Source organism: Euleptes europaea, chromosome 3 (genome assembly GCF_029931775.1).
Source record: "Euleptes europaea isolate rEulEur1 chromosome 3, rEulEur1.hap1, whole genome shotgun sequence".
NCBI lineage: Eukaryota > Metazoa > Chordata > Lepidosauria > Squamata > Sphaerodactylidae > Euleptes > Euleptes europaea.
Genome location: NC_079314.1, coordinates 25569468 through 25596763, shown reverse-complemented (window position 1 = coordinate 25596763; position 27296 = coordinate 25569468). Strand labels below are relative to the sequence as shown.

Sequence of the window (27296 nt, the reverse complement as noted above, 5' to 3'; positions counted from 1 at the left end):
TGTGCGTGCCCAGGGCGATTCTACGATTCTTTCACCCTGTTCCAAGACTGTTCCTTAGTACTGAAGACAGCTTCCCAGGTAGGGTTTCCAACCTCCAGGTACTAGCTGGAGATCTCCTGCTGTTACAACTGATCTCCAGCCGACAGAGATCAGTTCACCTGGAGAAAATGGCCGCTTTGCCAATTGGACTCTATGGCATTGAAGTCCCACCCCTCCCCAAACCCCTCCCTCCTCAGGCTCCGCCCCAAAAACCCCACCAGTGGCGAAGAGGGACCTCGCAACTCTATTCCCAGGGTCACCTTTCCTCCCCACTATAAGGCCTGTATGTCATGTTGCAAAGTCAGAGAGCCGTGGGGATTACAAACTGGCCTCCTGTTCCCTTCCCTCCTCCTGAATGGAGTGCCACCAAACACTTCCTGCTTTCAGAAGTCTTCAGTCTAATCTCTTACAATTCCTGAATGCAGGCACTTCAATGAACTGGAGTTTGCTTCTTTTCCAGTTAACTGGGATTTCCAGTAACTGGTTAGAAACCAAGCCCAGAGTCATGCAGAGATACAAAGGCAAGTCTCCTTGGGAGGTTTTAGTATGAGTCATTGGTCTGAACATATCTCCTGACTGAAATGAGAGAAGGCAATTCAGTGATTAATGCAGAGACACAACAGGCAGCCTCCTCTGACGATAAGTCATTCTGCGGCATCTCTTCATCAAAGACCAAATGACCCATTCACACCCAACACAGAGAAGTGGGCGAATCACCCAGCCCAGCAGAGGCCATTAGGAACAAAGCGAGATCACAGCAGTGACTCATACAGAGATGCAGCAGGAAGCCCCCTGTGTGAGGGTGGCTACTTTGAGCTCACAGGAGGCTTTAAATTATTTAATTTATGTGTATCTCCCAACAGACTGGTGGTGTTCACAGTTTTTAGTTATCTAAGGCCCAAACGGATTATCCCTAAAATGAGGTATTTGCGGAAAGTTAGCAGCTCGTGAAGGTGATTACGGCCTGAAACAAAATGCCATCTCTGCTGTTCAAAGGAGCATCCAGAAACAACATAATGTCTCGAAGAGCCCAGAGGAGGCAGAAGGGAGAGCCTCGGCATGTTTTGTGGGATGCCTAGCCTCGGTTCAGTGATTCTAGCTCAGAGAGTAAATCCTGAGGGCAAAAGAGAGAGAAAAAAGAGAGACGGAAAGGAACTAAGAAAGCGAGGCGAAGATTTGGCAGCCCAGACAGAACACCGCACCTCACTATACAGGGAAAATTCAAAACACGAGGCTGGCTTTGAAAGCAAGTGTCAAGCTGGCAGTTCAGCTCACGCTCACCTGCCAAATCTGTACCTACGAGAGCTCGGCGAATCGAATTTTAATAAGAAATAAGATTGAGCCTGCCCTCCTTCGGCAGGGACCCCTCGTGAGTAAAGCGGAGCATAAGGAACGTCCTGCAGAAAGCAGGCATGTTCTGTTTCCTCTGACAGCCCAGTAGGGCATGTATGAAGTCAAGCTACCTGCACGCCATCAGATTCTGGCGTTCGCAAGAGGTCAAAGTGGGCAGATAGATAAAATTATGGTTGGAGAAAGACGATGCTGGTTCTACGTGGGACGCGAGCCCTGGAGGACAAGTATCAGCCCCAGACTAGACTGATGGATCTTGACAGGCTTCTTGATCATAAATGTCCTCCAAAGAGCTCAGGGTGGCACTCACAATGTCCTTCCCCATTGCCATTCTCACAACAACCCTGTGAGGCAGGTTAGACTCGGAGGGAATTGCCGACTTCCCCGGTGAGCTTTAAGGTCTCCCTGGGCTAGGGCTAACAGCTCTGGGTTTGGATATTCCTGGAGAATTGGGGTGGAGCCTGGGGAGCGTGGCATTTGGGGAGGGGAAGGACATTGGTGTGGTATAATGCCATAGAGTCCACCCTCCAGAACAGTCATTTTCTGCAGAGGAATTGATCTCTGTATTCCTGAGATCAGGTGTAATTCCAGGATATTTCCAGGTCCCACCTGGAGGTTGGCAGTCCTACCCTGGACCCAAATGAACACTGGTGGTTTTGTCTCTCTCTCTTTTTTTCTGTTTAGAAGACACTGGATGTTGCCCTGAGTATGACTTCAGAAAGCCTGTGATTTAGCAGGGACAGGTGCAAGAACACGGGGCATGATCCTGGTAAATAGGGACTGTTGGAGGCTATCACACGCTCACGTGCAATGATTAGGGTTGCCAGGCCCCTCTTTGCCACTGGCAGGAGGTTTTTGGGGTGGAGCCTGAGGAGAGCAGGGTTTGGGGAGGAGAGGGACTTCAATGCCATAGAATCCAATTGCCAAAGCGGCCATTTTCTCCAGGTGAACTGATCTCTGTTGGCTGGAGATCAGTTGTAATAGCAGGAGATCTCCAGGTAGTACCTGGAGGTTGGCAACCCTAGCAATGATCAAGACACACAATCTGGTCCTTGGCATCCCACAGAGGACTCAAGCCAAGAAGCCGGCCAGCCAAGGTGTACGTGTGCACCACATTCAGGTTTTCAGATTATCCAGATTAAAACCGAGAACTCGGCCAGCTTCGGGGCTGGCAACAGGACGATCTGCCAAGAATTTCACTGCTGCTGAGGAACCCAGCCCTCTTACCTTGTATCTGACTCTGCGCTTGCGTTCCAAAGTGACCAGGCGTGCCCAAGGATCCGCGAGGGTTGTGGGTTGTGGGAGTGACTCTCATGGAGTGCCGCAGCCTTTCCAGATCCCCAAAGCGATCAGGGAAGGATTTGGTTTGCTCTTCAAGCTTCTGTCTGTGCCCTGCAATGTTAAGTAGGGTAAAGATTTTTTTCACTGTGGAATCAATGGCTTCATAAAAATGAATCGAAGGAGTTGCTGGGCGCAGACCCACAACCATGACCCCCAATTTGTAGGGGGGCTCAAAATAATCCTGATTAAATGCCAGTGGCCTGTTCCCCTGCAGTAGCTCAGTTTTTTCTCTGTTCTGCATAGATTCTGGCATTCAGGGGGCTGATCTTCCCTGTTGTATATGTCAGCACACATGTCATTGCGGGCAGCATCAGAAACCCAACACAACTTAAAAAAGAAAATTGTGCATGCGTTTTAACAATGATACTCACTATCGATAAAATAAGATAAAATCAGGGTGCCTCACAAGAAGAAGAAGGAATAGTAGTAGTAGGAGTTGGTTTTTATATGCCGATTTTCTCTACCACTTAAGGCAGAATCAAGCTGGCTTACAATCACCTTCCCTTCCCCTCCCCACAACAGACACCCTGTGAGTAGGTGGGGCTGAGAGAGCTCTAAGAGAGCTGTAACTTGCCCGAGGTTTCATGTGTAGGAGTGGGGAAACAAATCCAATTCACCAGATTAGCCTCCGCCACTCATGTGGAGGAGTGGGGAATCAAACCCGGTTCTCCAGATCAGAGTCCACCGCTCCAAACCACCACTCTTAACCACTACACCACGCTGGCTAATGCACTACACAAAGGGAAAAATATTAGTGTACAACATATTTTCAGTGGAGAGGGGAGGAAAGAGGGATTTAAACTTCTGCCAGGGGAAGGGGGGGTAAGCAGGGAGAAAAGAAGGACACGTGGACATTCCTTTGGGATCCACAACCTCCCCCATCTGCAGGAGAAGAGGCATCACTTGCAGCCCTTTAAAAGATTAGGTCAAACAATAATTTTTATACAAGGGCGCTAGTTCAGGACTCATCATCAAATCACCGTACCAACACTAATGCACTACATAAAGGGAAAAATATTGGCAAACAACATATTTTCAGTGGAGAGGGGAGGAAAGAGAAGGGCATCTCGGGGGGAGAAAAGCGCTGTGGGAGAGGCATCATTTAGTGCACTCAGTCTCAAAGTTACAAGGGCACTTGGCTTCACAACAAATGAGCAAACCAACGAACTAATGTTAGTACATTGCATAGAAAATGTAACGAATACAATGAAGAAGAAGAGTTGGTTTTTATACCCCGCTTTTCCTCTACCTTTAAGGAGTTTCAAAGCGGCTTACAATCGCCTTCCTTTCCCCTCCCCACAAAAGACACATTGTGAGGTGGGTGGGGCTGAGTTCGGAGAGAACTGTGACTAGCCCAAGGTCACCCAGCAGGCTTCATGTGGAGGAGAGGGGAAACAAACCCAGTTCTCCAGATTAGAGTCTGCCACTCTTAACCAATACACCTCACTGGCAAATGCAGACGGGAAGTGGAAGGCGGGGAGAGAACATGTGGGATAGAGGGGGCACGGATTAGCATGGTAGATACAATGGGAGCATGCATTTGCATCGACAACAAATTCGGGAAAAGCTTTTTGCACATAGAGTCAATCCGATTAGGTCTCACTTTCAAAGCAAAGCTCTTCATATAACCTCCGTATAAACAGGGAAATCATGAATAGAGCCTGAACCAATGATTCCCCCAAAATGTAGAACATTAAAAAAGTCGCGATCTCATACAGCAATCAATCTAGCGAGAATAGGACATGCATAACAGCCCTATAAATGGGACTTACTGTGATCAGCTTTTGCCTGATAATTTCCCAGATACTTGTAGGCCATGAAATAAAACCAATGATTGCTAGTGGACGTGTGCATTTGGATCCACCCCAAACTCTACTGTGATCTTCAGCTCAACAGGTTCAGCAGGTTTTTGCACCCTCCAAAAACTTGTAAAACTAGTTTGGCCAGAGCCCTTAGTGGGACAGAAATGTGGAAGTGTGTATACTACAGAGCAAGGTATTATACCACTGTTTGAGTCTTTCATTATGATACACCCAGTGAATGGCTGGACAGAATACTCACCTGGAAAAACCATCAGCTTCAGCTCAGTGGGTTAAAAAAAAATGTTTGTCTGAATGAGAAAACATATCTGTTCTTCTCTCAAAGTATTAACCCCAAACCCCATTTCTGCTTTTGCATTCATGTTCAGCGAGGCTGTGCTGTAATGACCCCACAACATTGCGCTGCAAGGAAAGAACAAACAATGGAGCCTTTCTGTACTTAACTAAGAACTATATTTTGTTTATTTATTTAGAGCTATATATACCTTGCATTTTTCCCTTAGTGGGGAAAGAGAACACTAGCCCAAAGTCACAAAGGGGAGATTCAGACATGGGATTCCCCAGTCCTAGCATAGCACTTGGTCTACTATACTACACTGCCTCTCTACTCACTGTGGGAGGGGGAAGTTAACTACCCTTTCCCAAGCTTCCATGCCAGGCTCACCTGGAGGAGATTCTGCTTCATCATAGGTGATCGAGCAAACCTAAGGGTAGCCTTAACAGCTGCAAAATTGTTCCTTATATCAGAACATCAGAACACTAACAAGCATAATACTAAACTATCCCCTCAGCTAGAATACGACAGCATTTTAATTTATTTTATTGTTACTTATATATGCACAAAGCGTATGTATATATCCAAACCAAGGGGGGGGGGAGAGAAAAATTCGTACACAAGAAACTGAATAATCTACAGCGAATCATAAAAAGCAACTGCATAAATCTTCTCACATTTTCTCATTCCGGAATGTAAAAAAAAGTATGCGGTGCTCATTAAATTTACCTGCTTTTTAATAAATTGCTCCTTCAAGTTCTCAGATAATATATTAGTCTTGTCAATAAAGCAGTACACCAGATTTTACTGAATCGTTTGTTAACAGAGGGCAGTTCTCCCTTTTTCAGGTCACTGCTATAACCATCTTGGCTGCAGTGAACATTTGCTCCATATCTGAAGTTAAAGTAGCTCCGTGTCTGAAGGATCCACATAGTCTTTCAGAAACCATTTCACTAACAAACTGGACCATGGTTCTTCAAAAGATCTGTATCCTACAGCATATCTAAAAGATATGAAAAGTACCAGCAAATGATGGATTGCACCTCCAATATTTATCCTGCAACAAATTATATATATGAATGCTAGACTCTGCTTTATATCACAGCAGGGGTGGGGTGGGATCGAACCGATAAACAGACAATTTGCTACGGAATTTGCTGACTTTGTGTCCACAAGGATGGTTTAAACCAAGATAGGAATCTACATGCAGGCCACCGTGACATCATGACTTGAGCATGTCAAGTATCCTCTGCCCCCCAAACAACAAAAAGCTCCATCAAACACACAAACTGTCTTCCATATGTAAGGATGAATCTGACACCGTAGGCAATAATGTAAAGCACGTTGGGGTTTTTGGGAGAGCGACTTGGCACAAATGCAGAGTGAAAACAGGGAAAATGCAACATGGAATGTTCAGAACACTTCCCTTCAAGAAAGTCAACAGAAGCTGCCTTATACAGAGCTCAGCTCACTATGGTCTACTTTGGGTAGTCGTAGCTCTCAAGTAAAGGTCTTCTACTACCTGAGATTCTTTCAGTGGAGATGCCAGGGATCCAAACCTAGCACCTCCATCACTCTGCTCTCCCTCTGAGCTACAGCTTCTACCGAAACAGCCACACATCATGTTGTCCTCTCCAAACCAGTACAGTCTACTCCAGTGATGCCCAATAATGTGCCCTAGGGCATCAGTGTGCCCACCAATGTGTTTCCTGGCACTCACTTGCTTCCTCCACAAAACATCTTTTCCTCAAAGCAGAGAGCTGATCCTGGGTTTCCTTTGTGGAGGAGGTAGGGTTGCCAACCTCCAGGTACTAGCTGGAGATCTCCTGCTATTACAACTGATCTCCAGCCGATAGAGGTCAGATCACCTGGAGAAAATGGTCGCTTTGGCAATTGGGTTCTATGGCACTGAAGTCCCTCCCCTCCCCAAACCCCCGCCCTCCTCAGGCTCTGCCCCAAAAATCTCTAGCTGGTGGCGAAGAGGGACCTGGCAACCCCAGGAGGAGGTGCTCTAGAAGAGTAGGAGGCCTCACCTCTGTGTCTGTGTGGAGCACCCAGTCAGAAAAGTTGTCCCCCTTATAGGAGGGCACTTGGCTTGAATCCTTGCAGAACCTCCCAACATTATGATTTAGTCCCAGCCCTCCCCCCCAGCAGCCATTCTGTGACTGGTCCCACCCATTGATGGCAGCCATTTTGTGATGGCACCCACCACCACCACTTGTCCTCAACGTTCCAAAATGGTCCACAGGCTCACTAAGGTTGGAGACGCCTGTTCTACTCCAACTAGGAGCAGCTATCCTGCATCTCTGGCTGAGAAAAGGTCTTTCTCAAACCCCACTACCTGAGCTCAAGTTAATTCATGCCAAACTATTCCCTATTACTATGTATGGGTGTGAAAGCTGGACAATGAAGAAAGCAGTTAGGAAGAAAGTAGATTCCTTTGAAATGTGGCGTTGGAGGGAAGTGTTACGGATACCGTGGGCCACCAAAAAATCGCCACAAATCAGCGGGTTATAGATAAAATCAAGACCGAACTGACCCTAGAAAGCAAAATGACTACACTGAGGCTGTCGTACTTTGGTCACATTATGAGAAGACAAGAGTCACTGGAAAAGAGAATCATGCTAGGAAAAGTGGAAGGCAGCAGGAAAAGAGGAAGACCCAACAAGAGATGGATTGACTCAATGAAGGAAACCATGTCCCTCAGTTTGCAAGATCCGAGTAAGGCTGTTAAGGATAGGACGTTCTGGAGGACACTGATTCATAGGGTCGCCATGAGTCGGAAGCGACTACCTGAGATCCTCTTTTTGAAACAACTCAAGTCTGCAAAGACCTTTTATACACAATCCACATTCTGTTCCACTGTACCACAGACTCAACTGTCCCCCCCCCCTGCCAGTCCCAGAAAACAACATCCTACTGGAGCAGTTGCCAAAATTTTTAGATGCAAATTTGCTTAGATACCGAGTGCGGTTTCCAGAAATTGTTTTTTTCTTTTAGAGTGAAAATGAGAATCACAACGGCTATATTTAAAATTCTGCTTAGATATTTAGGTAACAACTTTAGGGATTTGCATTCTCCCTTGCCGCTTAATCCAGGCCTTTATGCTGATTCACAGCAAAGATTAAAAACAATTCACAGCAATTAAAAACAACAAGCGGAATAAAAATAACTACACGCATGTATAAACTCAGCAAAATCCGCGAAGAAATGGGAGAGGCAATGAATCAAGCAAGTATTGCCAAAGGCCTCGGTAATTAAAACAAAGAAGTTTTTAACTGGCGCCTCATTGTTAATGATGTAGGGCTCTGTGCATATGTGTAAAAGCACGTAAGTGTACGGATAGATGGGAGCAGGATTATGCCTGCTGGCCTTGCCACCTGCAGCGAGCTCTATACGCCTAGAGTAGGGTCGCCAACCTCCAGGTACTAGCTGGAGACCTCCTGCTATTACAACTGATCTTTAGCCAATAGAGATCAGTTCCCCTGGAGAAAATGGTTGCTTTGGCAATTGGACTCTATGGCATTGAAGTCCCTCCCCTCCCCAAACCCCGCCCTCCTCAGACTTCACCCCAAAAACCTCCTGCCGGTTGCGAAGAGGGACCTGGCAACCCTAACCTAGAAATGTATGCACACAGGCATTTCCATACAACTGGGACCTTTTTGCAACATGTGCTTTGTGGAAGTGCAAGGGTTGTTGAAAATGACCATGTGGGCAATGCCTCTTTGAGCTTACAATGGTGCATGCTTTTCAGCATCTGCATAGAGCATCGGGTTGCCAAGTGCCAGGTGGTGGCGGGCAAACCCCCGCCAATCCACCTGGCTGCCCGTCGACCAGCTGAAGGTCAGCGGGCAACACGTTTACGCACGCCTACCCACAGCACCACGTCACTTCTGGTTTAGACCCGGAAGCGCTGCAACGCAAGGGGCCTCTGATGGACCTATTTTGCATGAATGTATCCAATCCTCTTTTAAAAACCATCTAAACTAGTGGCCATCACCCCATCCTGTGGCAGTGAGTCACTCAAGTTAACTATGCATTGTGTGAAGAAGCACTTTCATTTCCTGCCAAGGCCTAGGTATTTCCTTGGCAGGGGGAAGGGGAGGGGATCCTCTCTATAGACAGCCAGTTGAACCAGTTCGCAGCCCTTCAAAACAGAGCTGAGAGTTTGGTATTGGAACTCGGGAGCTTGTGGCTCGATGGGAGGAAATTACTTTGGTTAGTTATTTGAATGTATGCGTACACACAGCAAGGCTGCTGAGAGATAAAGGTTTATAGGGTGATGTTAACATAATTTCTTGATATGCATGTATCAACAACAGCCCCATACCGCCTCTGCACAGATGGGAACATGCATTGTAACTGGGATAATCGTATCATGTAACACTCAATCTCGCCCAGGAGAATAACAAATAAATTAGCGAAGGGAAGGGCCAATATCGAAATGAAGCTCCTCCGTGGCATGTGTGCTGATCTGCAGGGTTATCAGATGGAGCAGGTAAGACTCACCGCCTTGGCTGGGCCTTCTTCAGATTTGACTGTTTTGAGAAGACTGCTCCAGGTTTTATGCAGCAGCAGACAGGGTCAGATTGGCCATGGAGTCCGCTGGGAAAAGTCCTGGCGGGCCAAAGGCATGAGGAGCTGCCCTGACCCTAGGCAAGTCCTGCCTCTTGGGAGGCAGCCCCTACAACATGAGAACAGATTCAACTCATGCATGGCGACCCTCAGCAGTCGTCTGCATAGGGTTGCCAGGTCCCTCTTTGCAACCGGCAGAAGGTTTTTGGAGCTTGAGGAGGGAGGGTTTGGGGAGGGGAGGGACTTCAGTGCCATAGAGTCCAATTGCCAAAGTGGCCATTTTCTCCAGGTGAATTGATCTCTGTCGGCTGGAGATCAGTTGTACTAGCGGGAGATCTCCAGCTACTACCTGGAGGTTGGCAACCCTACGCCTGCAGACGCTGCCACCAGCCATTCCCTACTCCATGGGGAGGCATGGGAGAGAGGCGTGACTTTCCCAGTCTTCCCCTGGTGGCAAAACAAATCAGAGCTGTTAGCTCTTGGCTTCATTGCTCCCAAGTTTTGTTTAATGATTACTTTTGTTGCTTAGGAAATTTTTATGCTGCCTCCCCAGAGTCCTTCTTGAGGCAGCTTACAAGTAAAAACAATGCCCCCAAATCATTTTTTAAATAATAAATTATCAACATAAAAACAAAACAAGACACTAAAAACAAACCAGGGGCATAAAAATAGCTTAAAGTAACAAGGAGCCCCGTGGCGCAGAGTGGTAAAGCTGCAGTACTGCAGTCCAAGCTCTGCTCATGACCTGAGTTCGATCCTGACAGAAGTCAGTTTCAGGTAGCCGGCTCAAGGTTGATTCAGCCTCCCATCCTTCTGAGGTCAGTAAAATGAGGACCCAGCTTGCTGGGGGTAAAGGGAAGATGACTGGGGAAGGCACTGGCAAAACACCCCGTAAAACACAGTCTGCCTAGTAAACGTCGGGATGTGACGCCATCCCATGGGTCAGGAATGACCTGGAGCTTGCACAGGGGACCTTTACTTTACTAACAAGTGAGCACCCTAATAAAATCCATAAACCGGACCTCAGACCAGAGGCAGATCATAAAAGAGCTGAAAAGATAAAACCCTGGCCTGGTGTCTATGTAAGCTGAAGCATGAAGTGGTTGCTGGGACAGAGATTTGCCAGCTTTCCAGTTGGCCCTTCAGCTGTGCCCATGACCGCAACTTGATCTGATGAGATGGTCACCCTTTCTCAAAAGCAGTTTGCCGTAGAGCGGGAAAGAGCACCTAAAACGATCAAGGAAGAGGTTGGAGCTCCTTTCCGACAAGGATCTGCAAAAACATTCTGAGGCTTTTCACTGAGAAAGGATGAATCTCTGCATTTTCTTCTGAGAAATGCTGGGGAGGTATGTCTGAGTATGTCATTAGCCACAAGGTCCACTTGATTATTTAGGTTGTTTCAGAATTTTTTGACCAACTTAAGAAGTGAATCACTGAAAACTATTTAGTTACAAAAAGTAACTGGAATTAGGGTTGCCAACTTCGGTTTGGGAAATTCTGGGAGATTTGGGGGTGGAGCCTGGGGAGGGCAGGGTTTGGGGAGGGGAGGGGATGGGATGGAGCTCAGCAGGGACATGACGCCATAGAGTCCATCCTGCAGAGCAGCCATTTTATCCAGTGGAGCTAATCTCTGCAGTCTGCAGATCAGTTGAAATTCTGGGAGATCCCCAGGCCCCATCTGGAGGCTGGCAACCCTATCTGGAAAATGCAGGGCAAAGCTGATGCAACTAAACAACGAAATGCATTTTGGGTCGAACTAAATAAGATGCTGGGGGATCTATGAAAAGATACTATCAGTATTTAAACAATAGGAATAGCAGCCACACAAAGCCGCAGTTTGGATGGGGGCTAGATACATGGGGGGGTAGGGTTGCCAATTGCCAGGTAGTAGCAGATCTCCTGCTATTTCAACTGATCTCCAGCCGATAGAGATCAGATCACCTGGAGAAAAATGGCTGCTTTGGCAATTGGACTCTATGGCATTGAAGTCCCTCCCCAAACCCCACCCTCTTCAGGCTCCGCCCCCCAAATCTCCTGCCGGTTGAGAAGAGGGACCTGGCAACCCTAGTGGGGGGGGGGTTCCTCTTCCACCCCTGCACCGTTTGGCAAATGAAAACTGATGCCCCAAATCCATTAGCAGTCTTGGAACAGGGAAAGAAGATGGACACACAGATTTTTTTCCTTTTCCAACTAGCAGCTGCTATTTCTCTTGGAAAAGATTTGATCATTGTTCAGGGCCGAATTGGCCATATGAACAGTATCATTGAAGTAAGAAAAGATTTGATCATGAACATTTCACTGTCTGGCTGATCCTACTTCTGCCTGCTTTTTTGAGCTTAGTACCTCCCACCTCCTTTAGATGAAAACAGCACCTATCCGCTGCCTGACAGCAGTTCACGTCTTGCCACAAATCATGATGCTGCAAAATTGCTAAAAAGCCACCATCAAGAATACTGCTGAAAAATGTAGTAACACATTTCAAAGGCACAGGGGATTTCAGTTGGGAATACTTAAAATTTTGCATCTCCAAGTAACTTTATTTGAGACCAGTTTTCGTGTATTAGAAAGTTAAAGGTCCCCTGTGCAAGCACCGGGTCATTCCTGACCCATGGGGTGATGTCACATCCCGACGTTTCCTAGGCAGATTGGGTTTTTTTACGAGGTGGTTTGCCAGTGCCTTCCCCAGTTGTCTTCCCTTTACCCCCAGCAAGCTGGGTCCTCATTTTACCGACCTCGGAAGGATGAAAGGCTGAGACAACCTTGAGCCGGCTACCTAAAACCGACTTCCGTCGGGATCGAACTCAGGTCGCGAGCAGAGCTTGGACTGCAGTCCTGCAGCTTAGTCCTTGGTAAAATCCCTATCCTTATTTGTCCCCATTTGCCTTAGGGGCAGAAACAGGCCACAGCTCGTGCAGGCCTTCTTTAACAGAAGCCTGACACCGAAATGGAGCAGAAGAAACTTTTCCTGGAACGAAGATTATGCAGTGGTGGAGGCGCCAGCCAGTTTCTATGCGCCGAGCTGCTAGAAAGCTGACAAGCCTGTCACCAGCTGCAAGGCAGGCCAGTAGGCGGTACTGTGAAAGCAAAGCGATAACAGCTGCTCGGAAATAAGAACCTTAATCCACGGCATTATCTGTTTTCAACTGCTTGCCGTTGTGGGAGGCGATGACGAAGGGCTTGGAGCAGCCCACGGTTTGAAAGACAGAAAAGCAATCCATGAATCATGCCGGCCCTGAAGGACGGTAGGCCGAGCCCTGTGGCTAAGGTTGCCAACCTAGGGCTCGGGCTCAGAAATCTCCCAGAATTCCAACTGATCTCTGGATAGGGTTGCCAGCTCCAGGTTGGGAAATACCTGCAGATGTTAGGGGGGAGCCTGAGGAGGGCGGGGTTCGGGGAGGGACCAAGGCCATCGAGTCCCATTGCCAAAGCGGCCATTTTCTCCAGGTGGGATTGCCAGGTCCCTCTTCGCAACTGGTGGGAGGTTTTCGGCGCAGAGCCTGAGGAGGGTGGGGTTTGGGAAGGGGCGGGACTTCAATGCCACAGAGTCCAATGGCCAAAGCGGCCATTTTCTCCAGGTGAGCTGTTCTCTATCAGCTGGAGATCAGTTGTAATAGTGAAAGATCTCCAGCCACCATCTGTAGGTTGGCAACCCTATCTTTGGATGACAGAGACAGGTTCCCCTGGAGAAAATGCCTGCTTTGGAGGGTGGACACTATGGTATTACACCCCGGTGAAGTCCCTCCCCTCCACAAACCCTGCCTTTGCTTGGTTCCATCCTCAAAATCTCCAGGAATTTCCTAATCCAGAGTTAGCAACCATATGTGGCTCAAGGGCCCTCCCCCAGCATTTGCATGCCCTAGGTGGCATTAGAAGACAAAATGAAATTTTATTTATTTTATTTATTTAATACAAATATATCAATAAAAAGATAAATTCAAACATGTTGGGCACAGTCCCAAGATAACCTGCATGGAGAAGGGAGCAGTGGCATTGTATGGGGTGGTCTAACGCAGCTGCAAATTTTCATCAGGATCTGGGAATGGATAGAAACTATTGTGGCTCACAACATTGGTCTCCCATAGGGTTGCTAGCCTCTCTGGTTTTTACCATAGAGATTGGGAGGATTCCTAGAATTTGTGTGATGTGCTGAAGTCACTGCCGGTTCCTTGGCCAGTAATGATGTTGTAGCCATTTCCCCCCATTTTCTCCCCATTGAGCACTGGTAGGGGGAATGGGGAGTGCTGGTGGGGGTTACCCCACTGGAAGCGGGCAACTGACAACCTCATCTCCCATTGATCTGTGCACAAGGAGCATTATATCTAGGCGGCCTTATACTAGGGATGCTAGCAGGAGGCCTCCCTGTATCCAGCCTCATTGCCTAAGTGTGCCTCAGCTGCTTGTGGGATAATGGGGAGGTACGTGCACCGCCATTGTGCTGGCACACCAGGGTTGCCAGGTCCCTCTTTGCCACCAAGAGGAAGTTTTGGGGGCAGAGCCTGAGGAGGGCGGGGTTTGGGGAGGGACTGCAATGCCATAGAGTCCAATTGCCAAAGCGGCCATTTTCTTCAGGTGAGCTGATCTCAATCGGCTGGAGATCAGTTGTAATAGCAGGAGATCTCCAGCTAGTACCTGGAGGTTGGCAACCCTATGGCACGCTTATGTCACTTCTGGTAAAAAAAACAAAAACAGAAGTGACTTTGGGACACTCTAGCCTTTTACAAAAATTCGTAAATCCTTGAGTGTCTAAAATACATCGCTTCCCATTTTTACCAACAGCAATATAAGTGTGCTAGTGTGAAGCTGCTACGACAGCCCCCCCCCCATCCTCCTGGGGGTGGCTGGCAGCAATCTGGCAACCCTGCTGTGCATACTTTAACATGGATCCAAGGCAAGGGAGGATATGAGGAGTAGAGGGAGGTGGTAATGAATATATAACAGTTGTTGCATGCACAAAGCCTGACCTGGATGCTGGTTAAGGGAGACTGAAAAGAAATCACAGAATCCCAGCATCGGAAGGAGTCTTATAACCCATGTAGTCTAATCCCATCTGGATCCAAATTATTCTGTTATGAAACAGAAATATATTTGAGCAAGATCAAGCGGAAAAGCTGGTAGGAGCCAACCCAACAACTTATGCTTATTACAGTGTAACCTGTCTTCTTACACTGCCTTCAATATCTTTTTTAAAAAAACACACCCGGTCTTAGGTTTTAGTAAAGTACAAATTTATTTAAATGCAACCCACAGATGACTAATCAACTAAAAATCTTTAATTGGGTGACACACAATGGGGATTGAAAGCCAACTTTAAATATATATTTTTGATCGCTGCCAATCACTCATCAGCACTTAAAGCGCCCGCAATTTCCTGGCAGTCGATTCCACTGCTAAACGAGTCTTAACACCACACAGCAATTTTCTTTCTCACTTGCTTGGGAGTAAGACCCACTGAGCATATCAGGAGATACGTTGGCACATAATTGCACTACACAGAGTATTTCCCCTTAGCTTAGTTTTCTGCAACTTATAAATTCTCGCCGTATCACTGGTGAATAACAATGAAGAAGTTTACCCCTGTTCCCCCTTCTCTGTAGCAAAATCATTATTTGGAAACTAAGTGCAGAGTAGGACAGGAATTCCCAAGGTATATACTGATGAAGCACACCACTGTGCTGTGAGAAATAAGTCAGATCAGAAAGCTTTACTAGGCATTTATTACAAGGTACATAACTGGATCAGACAACATCAAGAAATCACACAAACAAATCATCATAAACTTTAAAGAAGGAGGAACAAGGAAATTATCCAGTTATAGTTATTGACTATTGATAGTTATTGACTATCAATTCCTGGACTCTCATGGAAGAGAAATAGATCAATAACTGCTCCTGCAAGCCCAAAATAATTCGCCCACAGAAGATGCTGTCTACTGTATCTCTACATGATTCACAGCCCCTACCACTCAGCTCCTGTTGGGAAAAGTGACCCTGCTGTGTCTCACCATTCCTCTTGATTGGACCATTCAGCAACACCCAGTGGAACACCAGAACAGAATGACCTGCTTGAAGAGGAGGCTGACAGCCGTGTCTCTGCGTGAGTCACTGGTTTGGATTTGCTTCCTCTGAAGCAGGAGACACACCCAGAACAGTGACTCACACAGCAAAGCAAGGGGGGGTAGCCTCACCTAAGGACAGGTCCTTCTTAAGCTACATTTTCAGGTATGGGAGTGAAGCATGTGTATGATTTTAATTCAGGAAGGAAAAGGGGTGCTTCGGGCCCTAATAGTCTGAGATACACACCCACCTTAATCTATTTCGCTCCAGGCACTGAGCCTCATGAGCATTCTTGAACACTGAGCCTCATGAGCATGATTCTTCCTTACATTATTAACCCACTGCGCTTTGATTGCAATGTACTAAGAGCTGGGAGCAGAAAACCTCAGCGGTGCTCCCGGCTAGCTTTGCAAGTGCACATTTGATCTGACTTGACTCCTCCAGGGTGCTGTGCTCTTGGGTGCATCATTTCCCCCAGGAGACTGGGAAACAAAGACAGTTACCACTTGCAACCACGAAAGATCAGCTGGTCCATGAGTGGTGTCCACCTTGATCTCTCCCGGCCCGGCCCAATTGTCTTGCCTCTGTTTCTCAGCTCCTGCAGCCTCAACATCCTGATTTGTTCTAACATAGGTCATTTGTGCATGGGCACTTCCACTCATGGTCGCCCCGTCTGTCTTGGTTGTTCCTTGGAGTTATGCATGAGTTTTCTGTCCATTGGAGATGACCTCGCTGCCAGCCCTCACAAATCCTGAACCTTCCCGTTCCTCTGTTAACTCGATTCTTCCCTCTCCCCCGAGCTCAGCCCGCTTGAAATCCCCATGCATAAGGCAAAGCGTGGGACACCCAAGCTTGGTTTCTACCACAGAAAGCACGCAGCCAATTACAAAGCAGCGTGTAAAGAGGCAGGGATTCAAATGCTTCCTGCTTTCTGGGAGCTCTTTCTGAGCAGCAGAAAGGCTTTTTAAAAATTAGGTTTGGATTTCTCCCCCCCCCCTTTCAGATTGCTCCGTTTTTTTGTTTTTTCTTCTTAAAATGTTTTTTTATGCAGCAATTGGGCTTTGGGGAGAGAGATTTTCTCTTACAGTAGGCAATACAAAGTAAGCCAATTACAAAGCAGCATTTAAAGGGGCAGGGACTTGATTTGAGCTTGGAGACTACTGGTGCAGAGATTCCCAACAGGAAGCTGTGGGTCCAGCGAGCAAGGAACCTCAGGTAAGACTCCCATGCATAAACAACATAGTCATTATTTCTGGCACTCCGTGTTGCTGTCCAAGGTCTGCAGGAAGTATCCAGCCCACCACTGTTTGGGATCGTCCACCCACAACTGATTTAGATATCATCTGGGTGATGCCATCACATTTCTGATTTGGCAACACAGTGCGCAACCAGGACTGCAGGAAGCATGGCACACCGAGTTGTCAACTCTTCTACTGGCCCCTGCTCCTACGTCTTCATTGCAGCTTGACTGGCAGATACCAAAGAGCAAAAAGCTTCCTCTTTCTACAGATTGAACTTCCTGCTAAAAGCACCAGGGAGAGTCAGGTTATTCTGCCCTCTGTCAGTTGGCGACCTTAACTGCAGTGAAAAAGCGGAGAAATTCCTGCACTCCCTAGGGTTGCCAATTTTTTTTCCCTGGCCCTGTTGGTATGCTGTTTACAGCAGCCTGAAAGGAGAGAAAAAAGAGTTATGGGTATCAAGCTACTGTTAAAGGCATAGGAGCATAGCCTGAAAAAAGGTGGCAATCTTTAACCAGCCACATGTGCAATGGACACTCATCTTCTTCCTAAGACTGCCGACCGTTGCTGCTGATCAGATGAGAGACAAGGCTGGGCAAGAGGAACTAAAGGTTAGGGAAACGGGCACTGTTCCTTTCGGACGGTGAGCTAACAGACCTGGACTGAGTTCTTTGCAAAAAGCGGGTTTAGAAAAGAGCTGATGGAGGATGGGGAAGACTTGGAAACAGGAAGCTTACAGCACCCCACGGTATGGAAACTCTCTCTAAACAAGCAGTGCAGTTTGGAAGCCTAGGCACCTCCATGTGGAAGCGGAGTAAAGCTGTCATGCACACAGGCCCCAATTGTGCAGTACCATTGCAAGCATTCATGGGAAACTGAGTTTTCCCATGATTCTTGGGTATGATGCGGCCATTACAGACAGTGAAAAATAAGTAGTTTTAAAATTGTCCCGGGGGGCCGTTTTTGAGGTAGAGTCACCAAATTTGCAGCGTAGCTTCATGAGGCTCTTCTTGCGTGAACCCCAAAGTTTGGTAAAGTTTGGGACAGGGGGGTCTGATTTTATGGGGTCTGGAAGGGGTCACCTCCTCCTCCTTAAAGAAGTATGGTAAAGTTTACAATGCTTCTCCATGGAGGAGGGGGCGACCCCTTCCAGACCCCATAAAATTGGACCACCTGACCCAATCTTCACCGAACTTTGGAGTTCATGCAAGGAGCGTCCCTTGAAACTACCCTGAAAATTTGGGAACCCTACCTCAAAAAATGCCTCCCCCAGAGCTCATTACAAAAATTTCCATAGGGAAAAGCCGAAGTCGAAAAAAGCAGAATATCTATTCGGCTGATTCAGTGATCGGCTATCCAACTTTATTCCCATGTTTTGGTATCTGGTAAAACTGAAAACCGAATATTGCCGAAACTGCTAATTTTGGGTTTATTTTTGGTTCAGGTTTATTGATATGCACAACCCTAGTGATCACATATTTCCCACCTATTTGCCTGTGAATCATCCCATGAGCAGATCAAATACAAACATTGGGTGCTGTTCATAGAATGCTCCTCTAAAAAAGCTATTTGCATTTTCCACTGCACAGTAGTTTTTTGTGGGTCTGGCCTTGCAAGCTTGCTTCCATAGGCATTCCTGGCCATTCAGCACAGACGCACCCATGGCTGCCACTCCAAATGGCATCCCCATGTCTAATTCTCCCTGATAATTTCTACTGACAATCCCCGTGTGATGTGCTGTCACCACACCAAACAACGTTCCACTGCCCCCAGAGGCAGATGCTAAAGCTTTGGCTCGTTGGATGACACAATGATTTTCATTAGATTGTATGACGGACTGAAGGAGAACGGGACGCGGGGATGCCATTTTGGGTGGCAGCCCTGAGCTTTCCATACAGTTTGCTTTCACCAAGTATTCACCTTCCGTTGCCAGGCACTGGAGACACAAGATGGAGTCATGATTAGTGGAGCTTCTTTTTGATGTGGAATACAATTGCAATGCAATACCACTCCCCCCCCCAACTGCTAAGGATTTATGTTAAGGTTCCCTCGACAGTGCGTGACAACCAGACAAAAATAGCCTTCCGCATGTTCACTTAGCTGTAACATTGGGGAGTCTCTTGAGAGGAAGTTGAACAGTCATGATGGAAACCTCCACTGTCTCAACCATAGAGGCAGTTGCTTGGGGTGGTCACACATTTACAAGGTGGTACAAATTTGGCTAAAGAGCCCCATAGTGCAGAGTGATAAGCTGCAGGACTGCAGTCAAAGCACTGCTCACGAACTAAGTTTGATTGCGATGGAAGTCAGTTTCAGATAGCTGGCTCAAGGTTGAATCAGCCTGCCATCCTTCTGAGGTCGGTAAAATGAGTACCCAGCTTGCTGGGGGTAAAGGAAAGACAACTGGGGAAGGCACTGGCAAACCACCCCGTAAAACAAAGTCTGCCTGGTAACACCAGGATGTGACTTCACCCCCTGGATCAGGAATGACCCGGTGTTTGCACAGGGGGACTCTCTTTGAACCAAGATGCTAGGAGATGCAGAAAATGCCTGGGATTATTCGGGGCTAATTATTCATTACGACGAAGGATGGTGTGCAATGCAGACATCTGCCCAGAGAACAGAAATGGTGGGCCCAAGCCGTTTGATGACCTGGATTTACTACATTGTGTTCAGACTTCGGCCCTTGATGGAGTTTGACAGGAACTGCCCTAAGCTAGGTAAGCTCGACAATGATGAAAGCTGATAGGAAGAAAGTAGATTCCCCAAAAATCTCTAGCTGGTGGCAAAGAGGGACCTGGCAACCCTAGGAGGAGGTGCTCTAGAAGAGTCCAGGAGGCCTCACCTCTGTGTCTGTGTGGAGCACCCAGTCAGAAAAGTTGTCCCCCTTATAGGAGGGCACTTGGCTTGAATCCTTGCGGAACCTCCCAACATTATGATTTAGTCCCAGCCCTCCCCCCCAGCAGCCATTCTGTGACTGGTCCCACCCATCGATGGCAGCCATTTTGTGATGGCACCCACCACCACCACGTGTCCTCAACATTCCAAAATGGTCCACAGGCTCACTAAGGTTGGAGACGCCTGTTCTACTCCAACTAGGAGCAGCTGTCCTGCATCTCTGGCTGAGAAAAGGTCTTTCTCAAACCCCACTACCTGAGCTCAAGTTAATTCATGCCAAAGTATTCCCTATTACTATGTATGGGTGTGAAAGCTGGACAATGAAGAAAGCAGTTAGGAAGAAAGTAGATTCCTTTGAAATGTGGTGTTGGAGGAGAGTGTTACGGATACCGTGGGCCACCAAAAAATCGCCACAAATCAGTGGGTTATAGATCAAATCAAGACCGAACTGACCCTAGAAACTAAAATGACTCAACAGAGGCTGTCGTACTTTGGTCACATTAAGAGAAGTCAAGAGTCACTGGAAAAGAGAATCATGCTAGGAAAAATGGAAGGCAGCAGGAAAAGAGGAAGACTCAACAAGAGATGGATGGACTCTATAAAGGAAGACATGGCCCTCAATTCGCAAGACTTGAGCAAGGATGTTTTGGAGGACATTGATTCACAGGGTCGTCGTGAGTTGGTAGCGACTTGACGGCACTTAACACACACACAGGTAAGCCATAACTGAATGCAAGCACCATGGGCCACGATTGTTGCCGCCTGGAGTGAAGACTTCCACTCTGGAGTTCCTGGAGGTGGCTGGCAGTTTACTCCATAACAGCAGAGCGTATGGATGGGGAGAATAATGAATCAATCCATGCGCCATTTAACTTAATTGTTTGACCCTCGTGTAATCAGATTTCTTCGAGGTAATTGAAACGCGTTTCTCCTCTTTTTTTTTTAAAGGAATAAAAAAACCCTAACGCAATATTAAGAAAGCCCTAAAGAGCTGCTCTTTGTTACTAGTAATTACCGAGGAGTCAGAAATTTGGCCAGACTTGATAATTGTTGTTTCTGGAGGGATGGAAAAAATTCCCAAGCTAGCAAGGAAGCAGCCAGACTTTGCATTTTATTAAAACTGCAGATTTTGTGAAATGTTCCAGGAGCCGGAGCTGTTAAGGCTTGAAAATAACTTTAAACTGGTCAACAAACTGATTCGGTATAGCCTGCTGCTACTGGGAACGATATTGAAAGCATCTTCACACATATTTTCAAGGCTGTGGATGTGTCACAATTTCCCTCGAGCATGAAAAAAAAATTACCCAACTTTCTGAGAATCCCAGCTCTCCTGCTTCCTTTAAAAATATGTGGGTTATGCTAAAAATGAGGGGCGTTTCTAAATTAACTTTCCAACTGTCAGAAGCGGGGCACCGGAGATCTGTGTCTTTCAGGGCAGCTGAGAGTCACCAGGGGCTCTCAGAAAAAGATACCACCTGCCTCCCCCCCCATATGACCCTGATCCAACCCAAATATCCTAATAAAACAAATTGGCTTGCCATTACATAAAGATCCATGTGTTCATCATTCTATCAATTTGTAGCAGGCATAACTGTTCAGAAAATAAAGCCAGGAGTTTATGGGAGTTAAGGATCTCTTAGTGGCAGGCATAACTCATAATAATGCTAGGTGTTTGAAAATTGGCCGTCAACCTCGGGACAATGACAGGAGCTGAGAGTGCTGAAAATGAAGGGAATTGGAACACCGTGGACTAGTTTATCTCTATGATAAGCAACATGTAATAAGAGAGCTTTTGTGCAACCTGTCATGTATCTCTAATACTTGAATCCCCACTCTGCCACGGAAGGTGGCGGGATGACCTTGAGCCAGTCACATATGCTCAGCCAGATCTACCTCACTGGGTTGTTGTGAGGATAAAATGGAGGACAGGAGAAAAATGGAAGTTGCTTTGGGTCCCCGTTAATGGGGAAAAGTGGGGTATTTGTTATAAATCTAATTTGGGTTGGGTGGGATGGATAAAATATACATAATGAAAATATAATTTATTTAAGGCACTATGTCAATATAATGTTAGACCAGACATGTATATAGGTTGTATAATATCTTTCCAATTATACAAACATCTGGTTAGAATGTCTCAAGTTGTTATGGTGGGCTGTATACGTATCCCATATAAAATGTGTGCAATTATCAATTAACACACATTGCTTTACCAGGTTGATAATTACACACATTTTATATGGGAGACATATACAGCCCAGTACATTATACAACCTATATACATGCCTGGTCTAATATTTAATTGTATGTATATGTTTATATAACTGTCTATTCCTTGGTTCCTTCATCAACCAAAAGGGAGACTGCAGCCAAGAAATTAGAAGGAGATTGAGACTGGGAAGGGCAGCCATGAAGGAGCTAGAAAAGATTCTTAAATGTAAGGATGTGTCACTGGCAACCAAGATCAGGTTAATTAATGCCATCATATTCCCTATCACCATGTATGGGTGTGAAAGCTGGACAATGAAGAAAGCGGATAGGAAGAAAGTAGGCTCCTTTGAAATGTGGTGTTGGAGGAGACTGTTACGGATACCCTGGACTGCCAAAAAAACAAATCGGTGGGTTTTAGATCAAATCAAGCCTGAACTGACCTTAGAAGCTAAAATGACTAAACTGATGCTGTTGTACTTTGGACATACTATGAGAAGACAAGAGTCACTGGAAAAGACAATCATGCTAGGAAAAGTTGAAGGCAGCAGGAAAAGAGGAAGACCCAACAAGAGATGGATTGACTCTATAAAGGAAGCCACGGCCCTCAGTTTGCAAGATCTGAGCAAGGCTGTTAAGGATGGGACACTTTGGAGGACACTAATTCATAGGGTCACCATGAGTCGGAAACGACTTGACTTCACTTAACACACACAAATATGTGTGTATGTTTTACATAGGTTTCTACTGACCACTGAGGAAGGCCGAAACGCATCTGGCATGTGGTTATAGTATATCAACCTTAGGAAATGCCATTGTGCTATTTTAATGTTCTTTTAAAATAATTTTTATCTTGACATAGCACCTTAAATAAATTATATTTTCCTTATATATATTTTATTTATCCCATCCAACCTCGAGTACCCAACTTATATATCGCAATGAATCAGGACTGTGCAAGTATGGATTCCTCCCCTCAGGTTGGCCTTAGGAAGGACAGCAAAATCAGGCCATAATTACAAATGCCCAGGATCAACAAATTACCCACAATCAATCCTGTCCAAACATGGCCAAGTTTGCAAATACAGGACAACTGGAATCATCTGGGTAGCTGTTAATCATCTAGCGGTTTCCTGTTGCATGCCAAGCCATGGAGACCGAATGCATCCACACCAAAGAAGAACAACATTACCTGAAGATCACTTGTGACTAGGGATGCTCAGCCATGCGCTCAGCTCATGTGCTGTCTGCCACTGGCAAACAGGAGCCCAATTTATTGCTGGACTGTTGGTCAACCCATTCGTGGCTGTTCAGCAGGCTGTTCCAACATATTCCTTCCTAATGGCGCAGAACAGCGCAATCAGCATTTTGCGGGTGCATGTTCTCACATAGCCCGATTCTATTCCCCCACCGCACCACTGTTATGATCGGCAAGCAATCGCTTAAATAGGTGGTTAAATCTGCCGCAATTCGCACATATCAGTCACAAACACATGCCGTGTTTTTTGAAAAACCCATTCAGGGCTTGTCAAAGCAGTCCTTAGGGATGTTAATGGCTACTGATCAGTTTGGATTGGCCGCGTTTTTGCACATGCAGTTTTGAAACAACCAATGCAAACCCGTTTGGCAGGCGGTTGAGTTGTTTGATGCCAAACCAAACAGACATGGCAACCAGCTCATTACTCAATCACCATGGTCAAACAAGGTAAGTATGACACCAAGGTAAGTATGATGACATTGATTGAGCTATCCTCCATGAATCTGTCTAACACCCCCTTTAAAGCTACTACATCCACTGGCAGTGAATGCCACCATTTAATTGCTTGTTGAATAGAGAAGTACTCAGCCCCATGGCGCAGGGTGGTAAGCTGCAGTACTGCAGTCAAAAGCTCTGCTCACGACCTGAGTTCGATCCCGACAGAAGTCGGTTTCAGGTAGCCGGCTCAAGGTTGACTCAGCCTTCCATCCTTCCAAGGTCGGTAAAATGAGTACCCAGCTTGCTGGGGGTAAAGGGAAGATGACTGGGGAAGGCACTGACAAACCACCCCTTAAACACAGTCTGCCTAGTAAATGTCAGGATGTGATGTCACCCCATGGGGTCAGTAATGACCTGGTGCTGCTTGCACAGGGGACTACCTTTAACTTTTAGAGAAGTACGAGCCTTTTGCCTGTCCCAAATCTCTTGCCCATCAACTTCACCGAGTGTGAGCACTGTGGGAGAATATTATGGGATATTCAAAGATGTTTTGCAAAGATGTGATGACCCCTTTTCCCCCTTTCCAGGTTCCTGACTGGGATTTTAGAGCAGCCGGGGATTACCAGGTGGCTTCCTGGCATGCTTTCCAATTTGAGCTGCCAGGTGTCCCAGTTTGATATCCTGCACAAATGAGCCGCTGATAAGAGAAATGATTATCTCGTTATGGTAATGATCTTCAGATCAGTACCTGAACAGAATGGGGTGGGGGGGAGAAGAGGCTGCCATTTAAATTGAGGTTTTTGTGCGTCTGGCACTGCCGCTGTATCATAGCTTCATGCCTTTACTCCCAGCGCGGAGCAACCTCCTTTAGCCAGATGGCAATGAGGGGCAGGGACATGGAGCAGTCAGAAAATCCCTCAAATAGGATGCAGGGCTCTCCTGACCTTCCTGATCAGCTTTGCTTCTTGGGCCTGGACTAGGGTTGCCAGGTCCCTCTTCACCACCAGCAGGAGGTTTTTGGGGCGGAGCCTGAGGAGGGCGGGATTTGGGGAGGGAAGGGACTTCAATGCCATAGAGTCCAATTGCCAAAGCAGCCATTTTCTCCAGGGGAACTGATCTCTATTGACTGGAGATCAGTTGTAAAAGCAGGAGATCTCCAGCTAGTACCTGGAGGCTGGCGACCCTAGCCTGGGCCCCTCTGCCTCTAACTCTTTGTAGAGGTCCTGCATTTTGTAATCTGCTCAGACTTTAACTCAGTGGAGCTGCTTGCTTCCACAGGGGGATTTCCCACACACATGTGGAGAGCAGGAAGCCCCGTCCCCTTGTTTAAAGCAGAACATCCACATTACTTCGTGTTCATCCTGAGCCTCAATCATGCGCTTCCCGGGGCTTTCCTCTTTAAACTGGATCAATGAAAAACCTCCTTTGATCTGGTTCAAAGGTGGAGAGTGCAGGATGACTGTGGGTGGAGCGCCCGTTCACCAAAACCACCCTTTTGACGAGTCTGTCAAATAGGGTTGCCAACCTCCAGGTACTAGCTGGAGATCTCCAGCTATTACAACTGCTCTCCAGTCGATAGAGATCAGTTCACCTGGAGAAAATGGCCGCTTTGGCAATTGGACTCTATGGCATTGAAGTCCCTTCCCTCCCCAAACCCCACCCTCCTCAGGCTCCGCCCCAAAACCTCCCCCTGCCGGTGGTGAAAAAGGACCTTGCAACCCTAGGTGTCAGACAACTGGCCCGAGGGCCACACCCTGGCTACCAAGTGGCCTCATGTGGCTTGCGTGGCACCCCGTACGGGGATCAGCCAGCCCAGGAAAACACCCGCCTGTCTCAAATCAAATACTAATTAAGTCATCCGCTCCTTCATATCAATACTACAGATCAGGCTGTCATCATGAATGAGTCTGACAACGTTGCTCTGGACTGTTCAACCACCAAAGGACAGAGCCAATTTCAAACCAAATGAAGTGGGGAACATGGAAGGCAGAACGGAGCCCTCAGCGATGCTTAGCTGGCTGGGGCTGGGAGCGGAGCCCTGGTATGCAAAGTGGGTGTTAAAAGCTTGTCCTGATTTTCATCTGTGAAATGTTGGAAGGTAAAAAAAAAGGTGCAGGGAGATGCTCTGGGACGTCGGCTTGCCAACTTTTCACTTTGGCAAACGCTGGCCCCTGCAGCCAAATGCAGCACACCAGCTACATATATTTTTACATTTTCATCCCACCCTTCCCCCAAGGAAGGCAGCACGCACGGCTCTCCGTTCCATTTTATGCTCACAGCAGCCCCGGTTTAGGCTGAGGGTGGTGTAGTGGTTACAGTATGACTAGGACACCCAGGTTTGAATCCCTACTAGGGTTGCCAACCTCCAGGTAGTAGCTGGAGATCTCCTGCTATTACAACTGATCTCCAGCCGATAGGGATTAGTTCCCCTGGAGAAAATGGCCGCTTTGGCCGTTGGACTCGATGGCATTGAAGTCCCTCCCCTCCCCAAACCCTGCTCTCCTCAGGCTCCGCCCCAAAACCCTCCCGCTGGTGGCAAAGAGGAACCTGGCAACCCTAATCCTTACTTGGACACAGAAGGGCCACAGTATGACCTTGGCCAGTCACTCTCTCCCAGCTTCCCCTACCTCACAGGGTTGTTGTGATGCTAAAATGGAGGAGGAGAGAATGATGCTGTAAGCCGATTTGCGTCCGTCCCCCCCACTAGGGAGAAAAAGCGAGGGTGCTTATGTGTTTGCAATCAAGTCACAACTGCCTTTTGGTGACCCCAGCAAGGGAATTTCAAGTCAAGTGAGAAGCAGAGGCGGTTTGCTATTGCCTTCCTATACAGAGCATTCCTTGGTGGTCTCCCATCCAAGCACCGACCACGCTTAGTTTCCGAGATATGATGCTGCCTTCCCTTGCCAAAAGCGGGGTACAAATGTTTTTAAATGTATCAAATATCAAAATAAAATTGAAAGTATCCTGGGGCTTTTCAGCATGGGTTTCTTTCAGTCAGTTCTGGCCCCATACTGCTTTGGTTTATCCCCTAATTTCTGCATGCATTTTTGTGCCTTTAATTTTTCACTTGGTTATTTTGGTTTTGGTTTTGCCCCAGGTTTTTTCCTGCTCTTTTGAGACCACTTTTACCCCGATCTTTATCTGGCAACTGATTTTGAGTTTGCTTTTTCCTAGTGCGTAATGTTGCTATTGGTTTTCTTTGTCCCACCTACCTCCAGCCCACTTTTCAATGATTGGGTTGTCATCACAGTTAAACCACTCCCTCCTCCCCCATGAGTGTTTTCAGTTTTTTTTTTAAAGGCCCTACAATAGTGATATGCCCTGACCTGGATGGCCCAGGCTAGCCTGATCTCATTAGATGTCAGAAGCTAAGCAGGGTCGGCCCGGGTTAGTACTTGGATGGGAGACCACCAAGGAATACCAGGGTTGCTGTGCAGAGGAAGGCACTGGCAAACCACCTCTGTTAGTCTCTTGCCATGAAAACCCCAAAAGGGGTCGCCATAAGTCGGCTGCAACTTGACGGCACTTTACACACACACACACACACACACACACACACACACACACACACAAGGTAACATCTAAGGATTTAATTTTTGCTTTTATAAAGGAGAGTTTCATATGTTCATGTGTTCACCAACAGTAACACTGATGACAACAGTACCCTCCCTTGAAAATCCACGTGTGGAAGAAAATTAACTGATTCCACGACTATAAAACTGCCCAGGGAGGGCAGACATGCAGAAGAACTTTTCCCAAACCGATTCCAATGCTTGTGGATCAACTCCCAAGAAAATCAGGAGT

General features: G+C 46.9%; 1 protein-coding gene across 1 annotated transcript in view; it reads right to left on the bottom strand.

Moving 5' to 3' along the window:
• The window catches only part of RUNX3 (RUNX family transcription factor 3), an 85583-nt gene that overhangs the window by 10595 nt on the left and 47692 nt on the right, over nt 1-27296 (bottom strand). The window contains exon 4 of the mRNA XM_056846944.1: nt 2617-2781. Coding sequence (XP_056702922.1) covers nt 2617-2781 — 165 coding nt within the window. The remainder of the gene's footprint in view (nt 1-2616; nt 2782-27296) is intronic.